The sequence below is a fragment of the Ranitomeya imitator genome, chromosome 5, assembly GCF_032444005.1.
Source record: "Ranitomeya imitator isolate aRanImi1 chromosome 5, aRanImi1.pri, whole genome shotgun sequence".
NCBI classification, from domain to species: domain Eukaryota; kingdom Metazoa; phylum Chordata; class Amphibia; order Anura; family Dendrobatidae; genus Ranitomeya; species Ranitomeya imitator.
Window position 1 is genome coordinate 55,881,415 of NC_091286.1, and position 18,346 is coordinate 55,899,760.

An 18,346-nucleotide genomic window follows, 5' to 3' on the forward strand; every position below is an offset into this window, starting at 1 on the left:
TAAACCTCATCTGCCACCTTTCAGCCCAAGTTTCCAACTTATCCAGATCCATCTGTAGCAGAATACTATCTTCTCTTGTATTAACTGCTTTACATAGTTTTGTATCATCTGCAAATATCGATATTTTACTGTGTAAACCTTCTACCAGATCATTAATGAATATGTTGAAGAGAACAGGTCCCAATACTGACCCCTGCGGTACCCCACTGGTCACAGCGACCCAGTTAGAGACTATACCATTTATAACCACCCTCTGCTTTCTATCACTAAGCCAGTTACTAACCCATTTACACACATTTTCCCCCAGACCAAGCATTCTCATTTTGTGTACCAACCTCTTGTGCGGCACGGTATCAAACGCTTTGGAAAAATCGAGATATACCACGTCCAATGACTCACCGTGGTCCAGCCTATAGCTTACCTCTTCATAAAAACTGATTAGATTGGTTTGACAGGAGCGATTTCTCATAAACCCATGCTGATATGGAGTTAAACAGTTATTCTCATTGAGATAATCCAGAATAACATCCCTCAGAAACCCTTCAAATATTTTACCAACAATAGAGGTTAGACTTACTGGCCTATAATTTCCAGGTTCACTTTTAGAGCCCTTTTTGAATATTGGCACCACATTTGCTATGCGCCAATCCTGCGGAACAGACCCTGTCGCTATAGAGTCACTAAAAATAAGAAATAATGGTTTATCTATTACATTACTTAGTTCTCTTAGTACTCGTGGGTGTATGCCATCCGGACCCGGAGATTTATCTATTTTAATCTTATTTAGCCGGTTTCGCACCTCTTCTTGGGTTAGATTGGTGACCCTTAATATAGGGTTTTCATTGTTTCTTGGGATTTCACCTAGCATTTCATTTTCCACCGTGAATACCGTGGAGAAGAAGGTGTTTAATATGTTAGCTTTTTCCTCGTCATCTACAACCATTCTTTCCTCACTATTTTTTAAGGGGCCTACATTTTCAGTTTTTATTCTTTTACTATTGATATAGTTGAAGAACAGTTTGGGATTAGTTTTACTCTCCTTAGCAATGTGCTTCTCTGTTTCCTTTTTGGCAGCTTTAATTAGTTTTTTAGATAAAGTATTTTTCTCCCTATAGTTTTTTAGAGCTTCAATGGTGCCATCCTGCTTTAGTAGTGCAAATGCTTTCTTTTTACTGTTAATTGCCTGTCTTACTTCTTTGTTTAGCCACATTGGGTTTTTCCTATTTCTAGTCCTTTTATTCCCACAAGGTATAAACCGCTTACACTGAATTCACAACACAAAAAGCACCATGCTCAATGTGCTTGACTAGGGTGGTGCAAATGAGCGATTTTATTTTTTTGTTCACTCACTGAATCTGTGTTTTTCAAAAAAAAAAAAAAATGGATACAATATTGAGCTCCATTACAGCATCTGATTTTTACGAATACACTGTAATTGTATAACACAGAAAACTATAAATTTCAATAGCTGCTGCTATAATATAATGGATTGTTCGTGGATGACAAGTGAGGAAAACAATTGCCCCACTTTTCTGGATGAAACTCTGAGCGATCTCTTTATACGCTCGTCTGACCCTAGCTTAATGGATATTTTCATGTAATTTGAGGATATATACTTGGGATTATAACACGCGTGGGCGGGGGTGGGGCGTGTGTGGATGTTTTTGATCAGCGTTTTTCAAGTCTGACCTCAAGGAGTTAGGGTATGTTTATATGTGGCAGATACACTGCAGATTTTTCATCTAGATTTCTTTAAAGTGGGTAAATGTTTTAGAAAATCACATAACAATCTGCAATGGTAACTAATTTTCAGGGCGGATTCTAAATATGCGGTATGACAATTTATGCTGCGGATTGTCAGTTTTGCACTAGATCAAATCCATGCACATTCCGCACACAACACTTGCTAATTTCCGTGGAGCCACAGTAGAAAATTTGCTTCTTTGAATTAACTTTAATTGAAACTAATAAAATCACATCTGCAAGATTACAAAAAATCAGACTTGTTGCTCTTGGTTTCCTTGATAAAAAAAAAATGTCTGGGAACTATCTTGTCATGGTCGTGGCAGTAGGGTTACGTTTTAGGTCCTGTATGGTTGTTTTAAAGAACTCTACTAAAATTACTAGATTGCTATTTGTTCTGTATGTTAATATCCGCCATTACTTTTCAATATTTTAACTCTTGGACTAAATTTCCAATAAGTATTTTTTATTGCTAAACTTGAATGACGAGATTCTCCGATGAGTAACCATCTCCTGGAATACTTGCAGTTAATAAATTGAGTCCTCAGGAGTTGCAGATTGCAAGTGATATCTTTATACCACTGGAAAAGCTTGTCAGTAGATCCAGGTTGATAAACTCTGATCTGTCTCAGGTTGTCAATCACCGGAGGGACGTGGTCTGAAAAATATTAGACCAGTGTTACACAGATAACTGCTTCTGATGACATACTTGAGATCCTTTAGTGGCATATCAGGAATAAAGCCATGTGTGAAAAGGACAGTCACTGGGCTCCAAGGTTGGAGTGATGGGGGATAGTTATAGAGACTTGGATCCTACATATTACTTTATTCCAGTTTTTCATAGCTTTTTTTATAACAGTAATTCAATGTTTCATGTAAGTCAACATAAATTTGTAAATTACCATTTTAATGAGCACATACATTTAAATCCAGTGGGGGAAATAAGTATTTGATCCCTTGCTGATTTTGTAAGTTTGCCCACTGACAAAGACCTGAACAGTCTATAATTTTAAGGGCAGGTTAATTTTAACATTGAGAGATAGAATATCAAAAATAAAATCCAGAAAATCACATTGTATAAATTACCGGTATGTAAATTTATTTGCATTTTGCAGTGAGAAATAAGTATTTGATCCCTCTGGAAAACAAGACTTAATACTTGGTGGCAAAAGCCTTGTAGGCAAGCACAGCAGTCAGACGTTTTTTTGTAGTTGATGATGAGGTTTGTGAACTATTTTTACAGACTGTCCAGGATTTTCTTTCCGGTTGGCAATCCTGGCTATTACTACGCTAAACACAATTCTTTAGTACTGCTCAACCTTTGAAAGTTTGGTGGGTCCTCCCATGGAGTTTATTATTTATTTATTTTACTCATTTGGCGCCATTAATTCCCCAGCGCTTTAGAGACATTATCATCACTGTCTCCATTGAGGCTCATAATCTAGATTCCCTATCAGTATGTCTTTGGAAAGTGGGAGGAAACCAGAGAACCTGGATCAAACCCATGCAAACACGAGGAGAACATACTAACTCCTTGCAGATGTTCTCCATGGTGGGATTTGAACCCAGGACCTGAAAGCTGCAAAGCAACAGTTCTAAGCACTGAGCCACCGTGCGTGGAGTATACCTCATTGGCTGAATGTGTAATCATGCAGTAATGGTCTCACAGGGCAGACACACTAAAATTTTCATCAGGTTTGGGTATCTCACTTACAATAAAGGCAAAATTGATGGGATGTTAAGCTTTAGAATCTAAACAGTAGGATATTTATATTTGAGAAGTATTGCTAAATTTGCTTTATTTTTCATTTTATTCGAACTATAACAAAATTGTTTGAAGGTGTATATAAAAGCTTTAAAACGTATATATAAAAGCTTTAAAACGTGTATATATATATATAAAAGCTTTAAAACCTATGGACACTTTTTTTACTAGCATGCTTTTTTATAATTCAAATCTTTTATCTTTTGTCCTTTGCAGCCTATTTACTTAGCTTGTACGTAGCTGGCTACAGAATGAGTTACCTGTAAATCCATCAGTGAGTTTGATTGACAGCAGAATTTGTAAATCTTATGGAACTTTTCTAAAATAATTTACTTTATAACCACATTATCACTGTATTTTCAACTCACCACGTTTTCTCTTTTTCTGAAGGTTTATCAGGAGTGATATTATCTAATATATAAAGCTGAATGTGTGTGTGTGTGTATGTCCGGGATTGGCATCTGCACTGTCGCAGCTACAGCCATAACATTTTGTTGTGAGGCGAAATTTTAACCACGCGCGTTCCAATTCACCAAACAATTTTGCCCCTATCTACATAATGGGGAAAAAAGTGAAAGGAAAAGTGTTGGAGGCGTCGCAGCTACAGCCACAAAATTTTGCACAGTCAAACGTCTGGACCCCGAGAGCATCATAGGCTATATGGTGAGGTGAAATTTTAACCCCGCGCGTTCCAATTCACCAAACAATTTTGCCCTATCTACATAATGGGGAAAAAGTGAAAGGAAAAGTGTTGGAGGCAAATTGACAGCTGCCAGATGTGAACAAGGGGGACTTAAATAATGAGAGCGATGGCGCCAAAGAGTATATACAGTTGCTAAGGTGGGGCCCCGACATGGGACACTCACCACACACGGGGATATGAACACACACACAGAATACGCCACACACTACCACGTGCTTGAACACATATACCACCCTCAGCACACATTTCACCACACATACACCAACCTCGCCACATAAAAGTTGAAACACAAAAGTCACCGCTCAAAACTCGCCACGCGCAAAATTCGCCACATGCAAAACTAGGCTCACGCAAAACTCGCCACACGTGCAAAACTCACCTCATGGAAAACTCACCACACGCAAAACTTGCACACGCGGAAAAATTGCCACATGCACAAAAGGTGCAACACATGCAAAAGTTGCCTCACACAAAACTTGCACATACTCAAAACGCACCACACATAAAACTCGCCACGCGCAAAACTTGCTGCACACAACTTGCTACACTAACCTGTCACATGCAACTCGACACACAAAAAGTTGCTACACGCATGTCGCCACACAAAACTCATCTCACAAAAGTCGCTATATGCATGTCGCCACACGCAACTCAACACACACAACTTGACACATGAAACTCGCCCTAAAACACACACAAGTCTGGTATTATCCTTCAAAAATAAAAATCTGATTAATAAGCAGACAACTACAAGAGCAACAAATGTACCATATAGGAAATCCGGCAGCGGTCAGTCACATGACCTGTCTATTATGTGTATGTGTGAGCTAATATATACTGCCGGGGGGAGGGCTTCCTGTTGGCTGGGGATTTATCAGGCTCCCAATTTAGCTTACAAATACTGAGGTAAAAATACTGACCAAATAACGTGTGAACAAGGTCTAATGCAGGAGGAGATGACATACAGGTACATACTATATACAGGGGAGATGAGACACAGGTATATACTATATACAGGAGAGATGACACACTGGTATATACTATATACAGGAGGAGATGACATACAGGTACATACTATATACAGGAGCAGGTGACACACAGGTATATACTATATACAGGAGATGACATACAGGTACATACTATATACAGGGGAGATGACACACAGGTATATACTATATACAGGAGCAGGTGACACACAGGTATATACTATATATAGGAGGAGATGACATACAGGTATATACTATATACAGGAGGAGATGACACACATATATACTATATACAGGGGAGATGACATACAGGTATATACTATATACAGGAGATGACATACAGGTATATACTACAGGTCCTTCTCAAAAAATTAGCATATAGTGTTAAATTTCATTATTTACCATAATGTAATGATTACAATTAAACTTTCATATATTATAGATTCATTATCCACCAACTGAAATTTGTCAGGTCTTTTATTGTTTTAATACTGATGATTTTGGCATACAACTCCTGATAACCCAAAAAGCCTGTCTCAATAAATTAGCATATTTCACCCATCCAATCAAATAAAAATGTTTTTTAATAACAAACAAAAAAAACCAACAAATAATAATGTTCAGTTATGCACTCAATACTTGGTCGGGAATCCTTTGGCAGAAATGACTGCTTCAATGCGGCGTGGCATGGAGGCAATCAGCCTGTGACACTGCTGAGATGTTATGGAGGCCCAGGATGCTTCAATAGCGGCCTTAAGCTCATCCAGAGTGTTGGGTCTTGCGTCTCTCAACTTTCTCTTCACAATATCCCACAGATTCTCTATGGGGTTCAGGTCAGGAGAGTTGGCAGGCCAATTGAGCACAGTAATACCATGGTCAGTAAACCATTTACCAGTGGTTTTGGCACTGTGAGCAGGTGCCAGGTCGTGCTGAAAAATGAAATCTTCATCTCCATAAAGCATTTCAGCCGATGGAAGCATGAAGTGCTCCAAAATCTCCTGATAGCTAGCTGCATTGACCCTGCCCTTGATGAAACACAGTGGACCAACACCAGCAGCTGACATGGCACCCCACACCATCACTGACTGTGGGTACTTGACACTGGACTTCAGGCATTTTGGCATTTCCTTCTCCCCAGTCTTCCTCCAGACTCTGGCACCTTGATTTCCGAATGACATGCAAAATTTGCTTTCATCAGAAAAAAGTACTTGGGACCACTTAGCAACAGTCCAGTGCTGCTTCTCTGTAGCCCAGGTCAGGCGCCTCTGCCACTGTTTATGGTTCAAAAGTGGCTTTACCTGGGGAATGCGGCACCTGTAGCCCATTTCCTGCACACGCCTGTGCACGGTGGCTCTGGATGTTTCCACACCAGACTCAGTCCACTGCTTCCTCAGGTTCCCCAAGGTCTGGAATCGGTCCTTCTCCACAATCTTCCTCAGGGTCCGGTCTCCTCTTCTCGTTGTACAGCGTTTTCTGCCACATTGTTTCCTTCCAACAGACTTACCATTGAGGTGCCTTGATACAGCACTCTGGGAACAGCCTATTTGTTGAGAAATTTCTTTCTGGGTCTTACCCTCTTGCTTGAGGGTGTCAATGATGGCCTTCTTGACATCTGTCAGGTCGCTAGTCTTACCCATGATGGGGGTTTTGAGTAATGAACCAGGCAGGGAGTTTATAAAAGCCTCAGGTATCTTTTGCATGTGTTTAGAGTTAATTAGTTGATTCAGAAGATTAGGGTAATAGGTCGTTTAGAGAACCTTTTCTTGATATGCTAATTTATTGAGACAGGTTTTTTGGGTTATCAGGAGTTGTATGCCAAAATCATCAGTATTAAAACAATAAAAGACCTGACAAATTTCAGTTGGTGGATAATGAATCTATAATATATGAAAGTTTAATTGTAATCATTACATTATGGTAAATAATGAAATTTAACACTATATGCTAATTTTTTGAGAAGGACCTGTATATATAGGAGGAGATGACATACAGGTATATGCTATATACAGAAGAGATGACATACAGGTACGTACTATATACAGGAGGAGATGACACATAGGTATATACAATATACAGGAGGAGATGACATACAGCAGGTATATACTATTTACAGGGGAGATGACATACAGGTATGTACTATATACAGGGGAGGTGACATACAGGTATATACTATATACAAGAGATGACATACAGGTGTATACTATATATAAGGGCGATGACAAACATGTATAAACTGAGGGGAAAATGAGAGGTGTGAGGTGATAATGAGAGGTGTGAGGTGAAAATGAAGAGATGTGAGTGCAAAATGAGGAGTTAGGGAAAATAGTGGAGTGATCGGAAAATGACAGATGTGAGGTCGAAATGACAAGTGTTAAGGGGGAATGAGAGGAGTGAGGGGGAAAATAAGAGGAGTGAGGGGGAAAATAAGAGGTGTGAGGGAGAAAATGAGAGATGAGGGGAAAATGAAAGATGTGATGGGAAAATAAGAAAAGTGAGGTGCTATAACTAACCACAGATATTTACTATGCCCAGGCAACGCCGGGCTCTTCAGCTAGTAGGTAATAAAGAGCATAAAAATTATCTACTTAGCTAATCAGCGGGATTGTAACTTCTCGTGTAGGGACGACATTTGATAAGGCCCATCCAATTGCAGAGAGTGTGTGCCCTCAGGATGGCCTTCATGTTATCAACTCATAATCGTCCCTTTATATGGATTCCCCCACGTTCGGTGTGCTTTCTAACAGGATAAAGCACTTACCATGGTGCATATGGCCCGTATTGAGGCTAAGAGCATGGCTAAGTCACGTCGCTCAGCGTGTCACGATGTGATCCAGTCTAGACTACATATGTACGGAAGTGCATTCCGTATACTCGTAAACCCATCATGCCTCAAAGCGCTAAACTAACCGTTCATTTATAGACTGAGACCATGCATTACGCGCAGCCCTTGAGGATGTGCTTCCTCAGGATGAAAGGATGATGACTGTCCCATCTCAACAGATTATTTGTTGACGAGGGTTTCCTAAAGGTTTTGGTCTGAAGTCACCCCTTCCTTTTTGCGATGTTAATATACAGAAAATCAGTAGATGTAGGGTTGGATTCAGATATAAATTTCACCCCTGTATCCTTGATATGGAGTTCACAAAAAATCATCAAACAGGGCTGCATCACCATTCCATAGTACGATGTTGTCGTCTATGTAGCACCCAAAGAATAGTATCTAGGAGCACCACCAGAACGACCCCTCATCTCCAAAAAACAAAATTTGTCCTCCCACCAGTCCAGGAGCAAGTTGGCATATGTGGGGGCACATGTTCTCCCTATACCTGTTCCCCTTAGCTGGTGGTAAAACTTTTTGTCAAAAACAAAATACCGGTAATTGTGTGCCAATATAAATCTCAGATGTCTACTAACAAATTCACTAAGTGGGGTTAGATCTACTCCTCTAGATCTCAAATAAAATTCAGTAGCTTGAATCCCGACCTTGTGTGGAATACTGCTGTATAAAAAGGCTTTTGCCTCAGTCGAGGCCAACAGTACATTGTCATCCACTACTAGTTCTTCCATTTTCAACAATTGGTCTAACATATCACGTATGTACAAGGGTAGAGACATTACAAACTGTCTACCATGTCGCTATATATTCCACAGTTCTGGGTGGAGTTATTCCCAGGTTCTTTGGGTCAGCACTTAAGGGGGTCAACCCCTTATGGATTTTGAGGAGTGCATAGAACACTGGGATTGTGGGGTCCATTGAAATATGAAATCGTTCTCATTTTTGGAGATAATTTCAACTCTGGACTCTAAACTTAATAGAGAATGTAGTTCTACATTGAAGGCATCGGTAGGGTCCCTAGGTAAGATACCATAAGTTGGTTCATCTGTTAGTATCTTGTCACATCTCTCCATACATAAGATGAGCTATAATAACGAAGTTGCCACATTAATCTAATGTCTTGAATATCAACTCATCATTCTCTGATAGTGAATCTAATGCTACTCCTCCTCATCTGTGTACATAATTTCTTGAGGTCAATCATATCAAGCTTGGTGAAGATATCTATGGTAGATATTTTTGGAACATGGAGGCGTTTTGATACTCTTTGGCTTCAGATCTGTAAATGGGCAATAGCCCAGTGGCCTTGAACTTTCGTCCTTCAGGCCTGTCAGCAGTGTCACATTCTCAAATTCATCCTTTTCTATTCCTAGGGCCATACACTCTGTTTTGTCATGAGTTTTGAAAAAACCTCTTCCATTTCAGTTTCCTTAAAAACAGGTTTATATCCTGTACCCAATCAAATACTTTAAACTTATTTGTAGGCACTAATGATAAGCACTTATGTAGGGTAGATAGTTCACAATTAGATAAAGGATAATAATAATCCTGTTCTTATCTACTTGTTGAAATAATGCGGAGTGCCTGTCCGTTTCCACTGATCGTAGGTAACTCCTAGGCCTCTCCTCTCTATAGAAGAAAAAAAAAAAAGAGGAGGTCGAGGATGCACCCAAGGATGGTGTGCCATTTTGTGTTGCAAAAGACATGTTTGCTTTCCTACAGGGGAATCTTCTTCTTTATGATTTTCCCCGTTTCTCTCTCTGGGATCTCTGATTTCGGATGAAGTTATTATTTTCAGCAGTTCTCACTGTACCCCCTGAATCGCTATCAAATACCTCTGAATCTGAAGATGAAATATCTGTGTTACTCTAACCACTATTCAAAGGTTGATCTTCCCTTAAAAAATGAAAGACAATTCTCTTTAAAATCTATATTATCTCTGTTAAATTGTTTTTGTTTTCTTTCTTTGATTTCTCTTTGAAATCTTTATATGTTGGTTTGAGGGATGGACGCATGTCTTGCAGAATCAGGTTCCCTATTACATTTAAGGATGTTACCGATGGAATCAGATAGTTTTTTTTTTCACCTGTCCTCTCAAAAGTGATCTTTTCTTCAGTCAGAAGTATTCATAATCCTATTAGAACTATCAATAAGTTATTTTTGTCACTTCAGTTCAGGGGTTCTTGCTCTGTGCTGGTGAGATACTCAATTTTAGACCTAGGGGGGATAATTCTATTTTTTATGTAGTTTTCCAAACACTGGGTCTCCCACCATGACTTGATGTTGTCCCTATAACAATTTGTTAGTTCATGAAATAGACACTTGAGTATTATAGTACAAACTAGAAAAAGCCGTCTGTGAGCAGGGGCGCCAGTGCAAATGTCTAGCATGAGAACCTCCGCGGCAAGGTAGAAAAATTGTGAGAGAGTAAAAAAGAAACTCACTGTAACTGTGGTTGATGAGTATTAATCAAAATTTATATAAATTGCTAGGTTGCACCATTATCCAAATCAAAGTTCATCAAAATATTGTTAGTTTTTTCTTATAATAATAATCACATAGCATGTATAATTTTTTAAATGTGTTGTTTTCACATTATTTTTCAGGCTTATGATGGATTTGCCAGTATAGGAATTTCTCGTCTACTGGAGCCATCCGATATGGTTTTATTAGCAATCCCCGACAAGTTGACTGTTATGACCTATCTGTATCAAATTCGGGCACATTTTTGCGGGCAAGAATTAAATGTGGTTCAGATTGAAGAAAACAGTAGTAAAAGCACATACTTGGTTGGCAATTATGAAACGGACACAAACAGCTCCATTGACCAGGAGAAGTTTTATGCTGAACTTAGTGATTTGAACAATGAACCAACATCTGAGCAGCAAGAAGCAGCAGGCACCGTGCCAGATGTGGTGTCTCAAACTGACTCCTCTGTAACTAGTGATAATGTTATTAGGAACTATGATATCAAATCCCAAGACGTAAGTAAACAAGTCAGCAACGAAAGTGACTTTCCTACACCTAGGACTAGAAGCCAACTAGAAATCCAGGGCTCTACTAAAACTCATGAACTTGAGAAACCGATGTTTGTTGGCACATACACAAGTCATTCCCAAGCACCACCAACTGCTGCTAAAAGGAAGTTGTTGAAACCAGACGTTGCGGATCTTAGCGATTTATCTAGTATCTCAGACAATAGTAAAGAAATCTCGCCTTCTAGTTCCAGGTCTGGAGAATCTCATGGTTGCGGTTTACAGGAACAAGCAAAGCATTGCCCACCCTCCAAACTAGAATGTAAAGAGCTGGAAGTTCGCACCCAAGTAAAAATTACCAATGTTTCATCTACTGGCCTAATTGGAGACTCATATGAGAAAGTTGTTGATAATTCCCTAAAAGTCCCATCTATTCCACAGACTGGGATCAGTGCTCTTCTGGATGCTGCAAAAACGGCCTCAAACCATTCTGATCAAACTGGAAAAACCCCCGAGGTAGGTGACCACACTGCTTCCAGTTTCTTGCCCATATTCTTGTTTTGCACAAGTTGTGTTTGTCTTGTTGCTGTACGCTTTACTTTTTTCCTTTGCCCTCGTCATTAATGTACAAATGAACAATGTTTTGATATGGTTATATAAAATGGGGTTAATTAAATTCATAAACTGCCCCACCTAATAAATCATGATCTGTCAGATCTGGTTTTTGGGAGTCTGTCTAGGTGGAGTCACAGTTGTTTGCAATGCTAAATATTTTACTGACAAAAAAATACTTACTTCCATGTAACTAGAAGGGTGAATTCTGAGAAGTTTTACTATTGGACTGCCTCCATGTTTAGTGCGAAGACCGTTTCTGTGTTCTATAATGGAAATTACATAACGTTTTTTAGTTAAACACAACTTCTTGCCTTTGCTCCTTCATCAAATAGAACTTGTCAGCTTTACTGACATTTCTGTATTACTAAATACTTGTATTCCCCATGAAATAGCAATTTTGAAGAATGTCCATGGTAAAGAAGCTGTCCATTTCTACGTCAATTAAATTAAACTGAATCAGTGAATAAGTGAAAAATTAAAAATTTTTCTAATATTTTTAGTTTCAATTCACCCATCATTTTCAAGTTCTGTTTGCCATCAGTGAATGCGAACACTATTGTTTGTGTACAGAGGCTCCAGACCAGTGCTTAGCTAATCCTACTGTATGGATAGAAGTAGATACCATAGTCTGGTCCAGGTACTGCTCAGTGAGCAAAGGATCTATCAGGGATTCTATTTTTCTGTTCAAGAACAAAAAGTGGAATTAAGAGGGGTCCATCGGCACTGACAGATCCCATTGGTTATGATGGGGTCTGTTAGGTTCTGTTACAGCGTCTGTCATTTTACCGTGAAAAATAACACAGCTTGCTATACTATTCCTCATGTTAGAATGACAGAATCTACTACCGAGTCTTCTCAGACTTCATTGTAACCTGTACTCCACTGTCTGGATGCCAGTGTGAAACATTGAAGAAACCTAATCGAAATGTGTGCTGCTCATGTATTTATCTCACTAATCATTGACTAGACTGGATACAACTATACCCAGTGTTTAGCTGTGAGCAAGACTAGATATGCCCCAGGTTGTTGCCTCAAAATATAGTTTATAAGGATCTCAATCGGTGACTGAAAACTAATCTCTTGAAAACTTGAACATAAAGTTTGAGTTTTTAGAAAATTACAGGACTATAGAGGCGAGTAGAGTTGAGCAAAAAGGTTTGCAGAACCCAGGTCCGGCATCCAAGTCGGTACTTTGTGTCAACCAGACCAAGTTCATGAGAACTTCCTTGGCCGGCACTCGAGGGCCAGCATCCTGGTCACCCTTCTGGTGTTTACAAAGCTTCTGTGACATCATGACCTTGGTGCGCGATGCAATATATAACATTTTGGGAGCCTAGTAAACATCAGAGGCACCGATAACTGTCTTAGGACCCTAGTGGGTCAGGACCCAATATACAGGGTCCAGGACCGAATATTCAGGGTCCAGTGTACAGGACCCAATATGGATGCTGGCCCAGGGTCCTGTACATTTTATGCTCATCTCTGGAGGTTAAACTTTATGTAAAACCAGAGAATTTATCAATGTACTATTCACACATAAGTGTAAACTGCCAGACTTAGAGCTTTGACTCTAAATATTAGTATTTGCTGTGGCATCCCAGGTACCACTAGTGCTCAGTATTATCTACAGCTGGGTAGTCACATTTGGGGGTCCACCTCTTTAAAAACCTTCTAACCAAAATTGACTTGGACCCCTTACTATCTCCTAATATAGAGGTTCTGCTGGGGAAATGCGGTGTATCATGATCTACCCAGAACTTCTGTTACAAGTTAATGGCGTTGTTTCATGGAGTGTGTGTCCTATACGAACAGAGGGAGTGCAGCTACGATTGTTATAGGGTATTTTTGGGTTGTAAAGGAATCTTCTGAGTGCAGACAACAAGGGAGGAACGTCTGCCACCCGAGGATCAGCAAGCAGGAGCACTTCCTTAATTTCATCACATAACCTCGCATTATGCACATTAACAAAGACACATTTTGTTTATACAGATCACAAATTAGAGGGCTGGGACCGTCCTTATGTGCTTTGCTGCACACGTGTCACATTTGGTTCCTTTCAGGTTGTAAATCACTTCACATAGATTATTGGATTGTAAATCTCTCCCGAGTCATTATGTCTAGTCACAGATTAATGGCAGCGCAGTAGCAGGGAGCATGACTTATTTCTGGCACTTTGAGTCTTTTCTTTCAAATTACAATTTGGTAATTAGCCTATTAATTTACTAATTTGCTGAACTTGTAAGAGGGACAGTATTTCATTCTCAGGATGTAGGTAAAATACAGGCAGCACGTGTCACTTTAACATGGGCCATGAGAAGCAACTGAAGCCAATGAGCCTGCTCAAAAATATAGCTAGATTTGCAAAGAAGGGATGAAGGAACAGCCAGTGGGTAAAGTGATGTTAAATGGGGTTGCACAGCAGATAAAATAATTCTTAAGAGTGCTCAGACTTGTTAAATAAATTAAGTAAAAAGGGGCAATAAGTTCAGCGATCCCTCACGCTTCACATCCAGTCGCTGACTTAGATTTTCCTTCACTGTGGTCAATTATTGGCTGAGTTGACATTTCGGGTGTTTTGAGATGGGGCTAGCGTGGATCTATGGAATGACACTTTGGAGCCGCAATCTAAAGTGGATCATTCATGCTGGTACCCTGCAATTATAAAGGGGTGAAATATGTTCTCTTATACCCTTACTGGTAACAAGCAATGCATTCAGCACCTTTTAGGCTGAGTGCTCATGATCTGGATTCACAGCATCCAAAGAGTTTCCTTCCATTGTTCGCAGGTGAATCCGCATGTGTTCACTGAACCGTGCGCATGTACCACATCCAATACATTTCTATTGATGTAATTTCTCTTGCGGAGACTAGAAATTGACATACTACTGTCTGGAAAGACGCGCCACATGTCCGTCTCCTCGGGTGCTGGCGTCTGTGGACGTATAGGGGACATAGGATTCCCTGAAATCCCATCCACTATGCTGTAACATCTGGTCACTGCGGGTTTGACGCCGCATAAATACGCAATGTCAAAACGCAGCAGTTCCTGATCGTGGGCACATACCCTTACAGTATATTAGTGAAACTTAAAAATCTCATGAATACGTAATTGTTTACTATTTAGCCACTGACAATTGCTGTCTGTTAGCAGCAATTACACAGCTATTCTGACATTGATTTTTACAGTAAGTACAACGGCCAAATCATATTTCAGATGTTTTTAATCTAGGCAATTTTATATAGTGAAGATTGGGGACATACCCTCTTTAGGAGATACACTAATGCTATTTACTGATTTGTGAGTTTGATGTCAGATCATCACTTTTACGTGGATTTGCCTTTTAAATAATTATTTTAAAAGTTACACAAGTTTTCGGAAGTTCCTAGATGTGCAGTAAGAACTTGAATAATGACGATAACTTTATTTAAAGGGGCTAAGAGGGATTTTAAAAGGATTACTTCAAACAGGTGACAACTCCAGTACTGCAATATATTTGTTCCCTTGTGATCCTCGTTTTTCTATTTGTGTCTTATAGCAACGAATGTTATCTCGTCAAGAGGAATTGAAAGAGCGAGCCCGGTTATTGCTGGAGCAGGCGAGAAGGGATGCGGCACTGAAAGCAGGACACAAGCCGAGACCACCCGCTGCAGCCACTACCCGTGCTAAGCAGATAAGTGATGTAAGTCTCCTTCCGCTGCGCTGCTTTTCCAAGGTGCACTACTGTGTTTGAAATATTATTGAAGGTGCCGCAGTGCTTTCCCAGAGTGAGAGTCCCAGAGATCACATATAAAGGCATGCATCATTAGTGGAAATTCCTAAATAAATTAACTTTTTCTTTCTATAGCGCCAACATATTCCACAGCACTTTACAATAGAGAGGGGACTTGTACAGACAATAAGGACATTACAGAGTAACACATAACTCAACAGATACAAAAAGGAGTGAGGGACCTGCTGCTTGCAAGCTTAAAAAAGCATCATGTTCCTACAATGCCAATAAAGTATCATGTCCCACAGTGTCCCAAACCCAGTATAATGTCCCAACATAGTACAATGTCTCAAACACAGTATGATATCCCCACAGGGTCCCCAATACAGTATGACGTCTCCATGGAGCTCCCAACACAGCATAATGTCCCCACAGTGTACACAAGACAGTATCATGTCCCCACAGTGTCCCCATCACACACATTATGATTTCCTATGGAAAACTACATAAAGAAACATGTGTGAAACAAACCATAATATGTGTTAAACTTTACATTTCTCAAAGTACCCCATTTTTTTCTCTGATAACTACTTTATATCACCTTGGCATTCTCTCAAGCATAGTCATCAGGTATGTCTCCCCAAGAGTTCATTAATGGAATCACTGCTTTTCAAAAAATGTTTAGGACATTTGGCGTATTTTTCAAATGCAGTGTTTGTGCACAGTTCCACACAGTGCTGATCCCCATTTCAACAACTGTACTAAACCAGACTATGCCAAGAACCACTCAACTAAGTAACCCTAAATGACAGTTCATCATTACTTTTGGACATGATGATCAGTCAATCTGAAAAATTGCTAGGACCTTGAATGTATCTATCAAGCATAGTCATGACAATCATCAAAAACTATGATGAAATTTGCTCTCATTAGGATCTCCCTAGGAATGGAAGTCTAATAATTACCTTTGCTGCAGAGGATAAGTTCATCACAGTTAAGAGCCAGAGAAAATGCAAATTGACAACCTCCCTCAAATAACAGACCTTATAAAGGATGTGCAGACACCAAGTAGCAAACACATCTCAACATCAACTATCCAGAGGAGACTGCGAGAAGCAGGCAATTTATCATTGAATAGCTGCAAATCAGCTACTATTGAAGACTACAAACAAAAAGAGTTTGTGTCAGCCAAGTAACCCAAGGACTAGAAATTATATCAGTGGGAATCTGTACTGTGGTCTGATGAGTCAAAATTTTTGGTATCAACCACTCTCTTTGTGAGATGCAGAAAATGTCATGGTTCCCACTGTGAAGCATGGAAGGGGGAAGTTTGATGGTCTGAGGTTGCTTTGCTGGTGACACTTAATTTATTCCAAATATGCCAATAAGGAAAAAAATGCAAGCCATTAAAATCCTACTCGGATCTTTATTAATATATACAAAAAGACTATATTAAAAAACATATAAATAAACGACGTTAATAAATGAAAATAGAGGGACATCAACAAGAAAACGTTAAACTGTAGTAAATTTCTTGATAAATTACATATAAGCAAAAGCGTATATACAAATGTGGGTAACAGTAAAAGAATAATATTGTGGGATAAATGTTTTGGCCCATTTTCTCAGTGTGATAATGTAAAATTTTAGGCTAAAACAAAATTTTGGTTGTAAAAATGTAATTATTTTTTACTTCACTGCCAATGGTATAAAATTTTGTGGTCTACCTGTAGTGGAGTGTCAATGGGGTCTCTTATGGGGGGACTCTGTTGTTCTGGCACCTCAGGGGCTCTGCCAATTTGACATGGCACCCTCAAACTAGTCCAGCAAAATCTAAACTCCAAAATGGCGCTTCTACCCTTCGGAGCTTTACACTGTGCCTCAAAAGTAGTTTTCGACCACATATGGGGTATCGATGTACTCAGTAGAAATCGCACAACAAATTATGGGTTCCATTTTCTCCTATATTTGTGAAAATTTTAAAAAAATGGGCTAAAACAACATTTTTGTGGGAATAATATATATTTTTTTAATTTTCACAGAGCAACGTAAAATTCAGTGAAGCACTTGTATGTTCAAGGTGCTCGCTACACATCTAGATAAAATCCTTGTGGGGTTATGACACCCACAGACCATTCCATCAAAGTTTGTGTTCCGAAACATCACTCCTGCCTTTTTGAGCCCTGTTGTGCACCCAAACAGTAGTTTTTGTCCATGGGGTACCTGTGAACGCATGAGAAATTGCACAACAAATTTTGGGGTCCATTTTCTGCTATTACCGTTGTGAAAATGCTAAATCTTAGGCTAAAATGAAATTTTTGTGGGAAAAATGTGATTTCTTTATTTTCACTGCTCAACGTTTATAAACTTCTGTGAAGCAGCTGTGGGTTCAAGGTGCTTGCCACACATCTAGACAAGTTCTCTGATGGGTTTAGTTTCCAAAAAGATGTCAATTGTGGGAAGTTTCCACTGTTTAGGCACATCAGGGACTCTGCAAACACGACATGGCATTCACTGATAATTCCAGCAAATTTTACATTTAAAAACTCAAATTAAGCTCCTTCCCTTCCAAGCTCTGCCATGTGCCTAAATAGAGGTTTCCCCCCCTCATATGGGGTATCTGCATGCTTAGCAGAAATTGCACAACAAATTTGGGGGTCCATTTTCTCTCGTTACCCTTGTAAAAATAAAAAAAAATTGGGTCTAAAGTAAAATTTTGTAAAACAAAGTGAAATGTTCATTTTTTTTCCTTCGACATTCCATTAATTCTTGTGAAGCACCTGAATGGTTAATAGAGTTCTTGAACCCTTTTGATGGGGGCAGTTTTTAGGGTATTTTCTGTCGTACAGACCCCTCAAAGTAACTTAAAATGTAATGCAGTCCCTAAAAAAATGGTTTTGTAAATTTTGTTTGAAAAATGAGAAATCGCTGGTCAACTTTTAGCCTTTATAACTTCTTAACAAAAAAAAATGTTTAAAAAATTGTGTGCTGATGTAAAGTAGACATGCGGGAA

General features: G+C 39.3%; 1 protein-coding gene across 7 annotated transcripts in view; it reads left to right on the forward strand.

The window, feature by feature from the left end:
- EHBP1 (EH domain binding protein 1) overlaps positions 1 to 18,346 on the forward strand; it is a 473,001-nt gene that overhangs the window by 248,882 nt on the left and 205,773 nt on the right. For all 7 annotated transcript variants that reach the window (XM_069768694.1, XM_069768687.1, XM_069768690.1 and 4 more), the window contains 2 exons: positions 10,640 to 11,524; positions 15,160 to 15,303. In XM_069768694.1, the coding sequence (XP_069624795.1) occupies positions 10,640 to 11,524; positions 15,160 to 15,303 (1,029 nt within the window). The remainder of the gene's footprint in view (positions 1 to 10,639; positions 11,525 to 15,159; positions 15,304 to 18,346) is intronic.